The sequence below is a fragment of the Diabrotica undecimpunctata genome, chromosome 9 (assembly GCF_040954645.1).
Source record: "Diabrotica undecimpunctata isolate CICGRU chromosome 9, icDiaUnde3, whole genome shotgun sequence".
NCBI classification, from domain to species: domain Eukaryota; kingdom Metazoa; phylum Arthropoda; class Insecta; order Coleoptera; family Chrysomelidae; genus Diabrotica; species Diabrotica undecimpunctata.
Window position 1 is genome coordinate 71,693,830 of NC_092811.1, and position 2,962 is coordinate 71,696,791.

General features: G+C 38.6%; 1 protein-coding gene across 1 annotated transcript; it reads left to right on the top strand.

Moving 5' to 3' along the window:
* Positions 1-567: 567 nt before the first annotated feature.
* LOC140451135 (uncharacterized) lies at positions 568-1,767 on the top strand. The gene has a single exon (XM_072544863.1). The coding sequence runs from the start codon at positions 568-570 to the stop codon at positions 1,765-1,767; it is 1,200 nt and encodes a 399-aa protein (XP_072400964.1).
* Positions 1,768-2,962: the final 1,195 nt, after the last annotated feature.

Consider the following 2,962-nt stretch of genomic DNA (forward strand, 5'->3'; position numbering starts at 1 on the left):
GAAATTACACTTCAAATCTTTATTGTGCCAAAACTCGAGTGTCTCCTATGAAATTATTAACTATCCCAAGACTCGAACTCTGTGGGGCATCACTACTTTCTGAACTTGTTGAAAAAGTCATTTCATCTTCAAGCGTTTGCTTTAAAAATATCACGTACTGGACTGATTCTAAAATTGTTATCTCATGGATAAACACCTCTCCCCATTTACTTAAAACTTTCATTGCGAATCGAGTAGCACAAATACAGAAGCTGACTAATTTCGAACTTTGGAAGTATGTTAAAACTTATGACAATCCAGCAGATCTTTTGTCACGAGGTATAAATCTTTTATCACTCATTAATTCCAACTTATGGTTTCATGGCCCTTCTTGGCGCACTTTACCCCAAGAAGAATGGCTTTAATATAAAAAACATCAAGAAGTTTGTATCACTTCCGAACTACCTGAACTACGTAATAAAACTTTTGTGTTTCATCACATCGACAATGAATTTACCTTTTATAACAAATATTCTTCATTAAATAAGCTAATACGCGTTTTTGCTTATGTATTGAGATTTAAAGACAATGTCGAATCCTAGACATCTACGAATTACAGGTCCCCTGTCCACACTCGAACTCAATACTTCTCTTTTAACATTAATTAAGTTTGTACAAAGTCAATCATTTCCATATGATTATGATGCACTTTCTAATTCCAATCAAATTGACAGAAGAAGTAAACTTCTTGGCCTTTACCCATTCTTTGATACTACAACAAAACTAATACGTGTTGGGGGTCGTTTACACCATTCATCATTTGATTTTAACAAAAAGCACCCCATAGTGCTACCTTCAAAACATCATCTCACGAAACTCATTGCTCGCCACGAGCACTTGAAACTTTTACATATTGGTCCTCAAGCACTTCTTGCTTCCTTACGAGAGAATTACTGGCCAATCTCAGGGCGCAATTTGGTACGAAAAATTGTTCGTGATTGTGTCCGATGTTTTAGATTTAACAATAAACCCGAACAGCATATTATGGGCAATCTTCCGGAGTCAAGAATCATACCCTCACGGCCTTTCACGGTTTCTGGAGTCGATTATGCTGGTCCCGTTCTCTTACGAGATAGAAAGGGTCGTAATTACAAAACTTCTAAAGCTTACATTGCTCTCTTCATCTGCTTCGCCAGTAAGGCTGTACATTTAGAAATTGTCAGTGACCTCACGACAGAGTGCTTCTTGGCGGCACTACGCCGATTCACGGCCAGACGTGGTAAATGCTCCGAAATATTTTCACATAACGGCAGCACTTTCGTGAGAGCAAATAACGAACTTAGACAATTTTTTGACAAAAACTCTCATGCCATTACGACAGACCTGTCAATCGACGGTATTCAATGGCACTTCATTACTCCACGCGCTCCCCACTTTGGCGGGTTATGGGAGTCAAATATTAAATCAGTTAAGCACCACATGAAACGTGTAGTAGGTAAAGCAATATTAACATATGAAGAATTTTCTACGGTTTTATATCAAATAGAGGCTTGCCTCAACTCCAGACCGCTCTATCCTCTTTCTAATGACCCAAATGACCCTAATCCTCTTACTCCTGCACACTTGTTAATCGGATCTTCATTGACGAGTATACCACAAGAAAACTTAATCGACATGAATGAAAATCGTCTTTCAAGATTTCAAAGAGTGCAACAGTTATTACAGCACTTTTGGACAAGATGGTCCAAAGAATACATATCCCACCTTCAGTTAGTTTGTTGTTTATAGTGTTTGTTTAATAAATTTATACGTGAAATTCTCAAAATCTTTCACACACGCTCTCCCAAAGATCAAGAAGAGTCTACATACCATAGCAGCCGATAATATTTTCCAGTTCTTGGGCCCCCTTGTTAGAGGAAAGATGCCAAACGCACAGAAATTTTGCAAGGAAAGATCAAACCAATAAAGAAAAAAAATAAAGTAGTTCATGTGAATTCTTTTACAATACATTTTAAATTTTGATGATAATTTTTAAATAGAAAATGTTAAGCATATTTTTATATATCCCATAAGATTTAAAAGTAGAAAAAGATTATTACTTTAGAAAAAACCGAAATGATCACCAAATTGTGTGTGTCTAGAGTTCAGGTCGCCCATGAGAATTGCTTTATTTAGAGTAGAGAAATACTTTACAGTTCTAGAGAGAGCGGGCTCGCTGGATGCCTGTAGTAAGAGATTATCGTGAGGGTTTGGTTGTTTGGAAGGTGCAGATCAATTGCCAGGAAGTCCACGTTGGGTGGAGGGATATTTTGTGAAAATTTGTTAGGGGAGTGTGGTAATCCATGTTTGATAAGGATTCCATTCCCACGGGAAACCTGACAGCGGTTTCGATAGACTGTTGTATATCTTGCAAAAGTCGGAGTGTTTCGACAAAGTGTGTCTGTGATGGCAAGGATTTGGATATTGTGATTTTGCAGGATATGTTTGATTTGGGGTCTCTTTTTAGAGATCTCTTGGCAATTTAATGCTCCGATTGTGAAATCCATAAGCGGTTGGTTTAGTAGTTGGGGTGGAAGGTCATTTCGACCTTATTGTTGTGACCAGACAGGACTATTGTGTGGCCAAAGATTTTGTCAATCACTGAGCTCGTGATTGACGTAATGAGGTCCCTTCTTTCGGAGAGGATGTTTAGTAGCACAAGGGTGCTAAGTTTAATGGTGTTTTTTTATGTTGGTTGTTAGATCGAAAGGGGGAGTTGATCTTTCGATCGACGGTGGCTGGATTTGGTGAGTGTTCTGGGATTTTTCTTGCCTTTTCGGGCAACGGTTGGAATATGCGGGATGTTTGAGAAATAGGGTTTAGGCAATCGCTTGACTTATGGTTTTGTCCGCAGTTCAGACAGATGAAGGATCTTTGACGGCATTCTGAGATTGAGTGGCCGTTTGTGCAGCATTTGCTGCAGTATTTGGGGGTAGGAATTGTT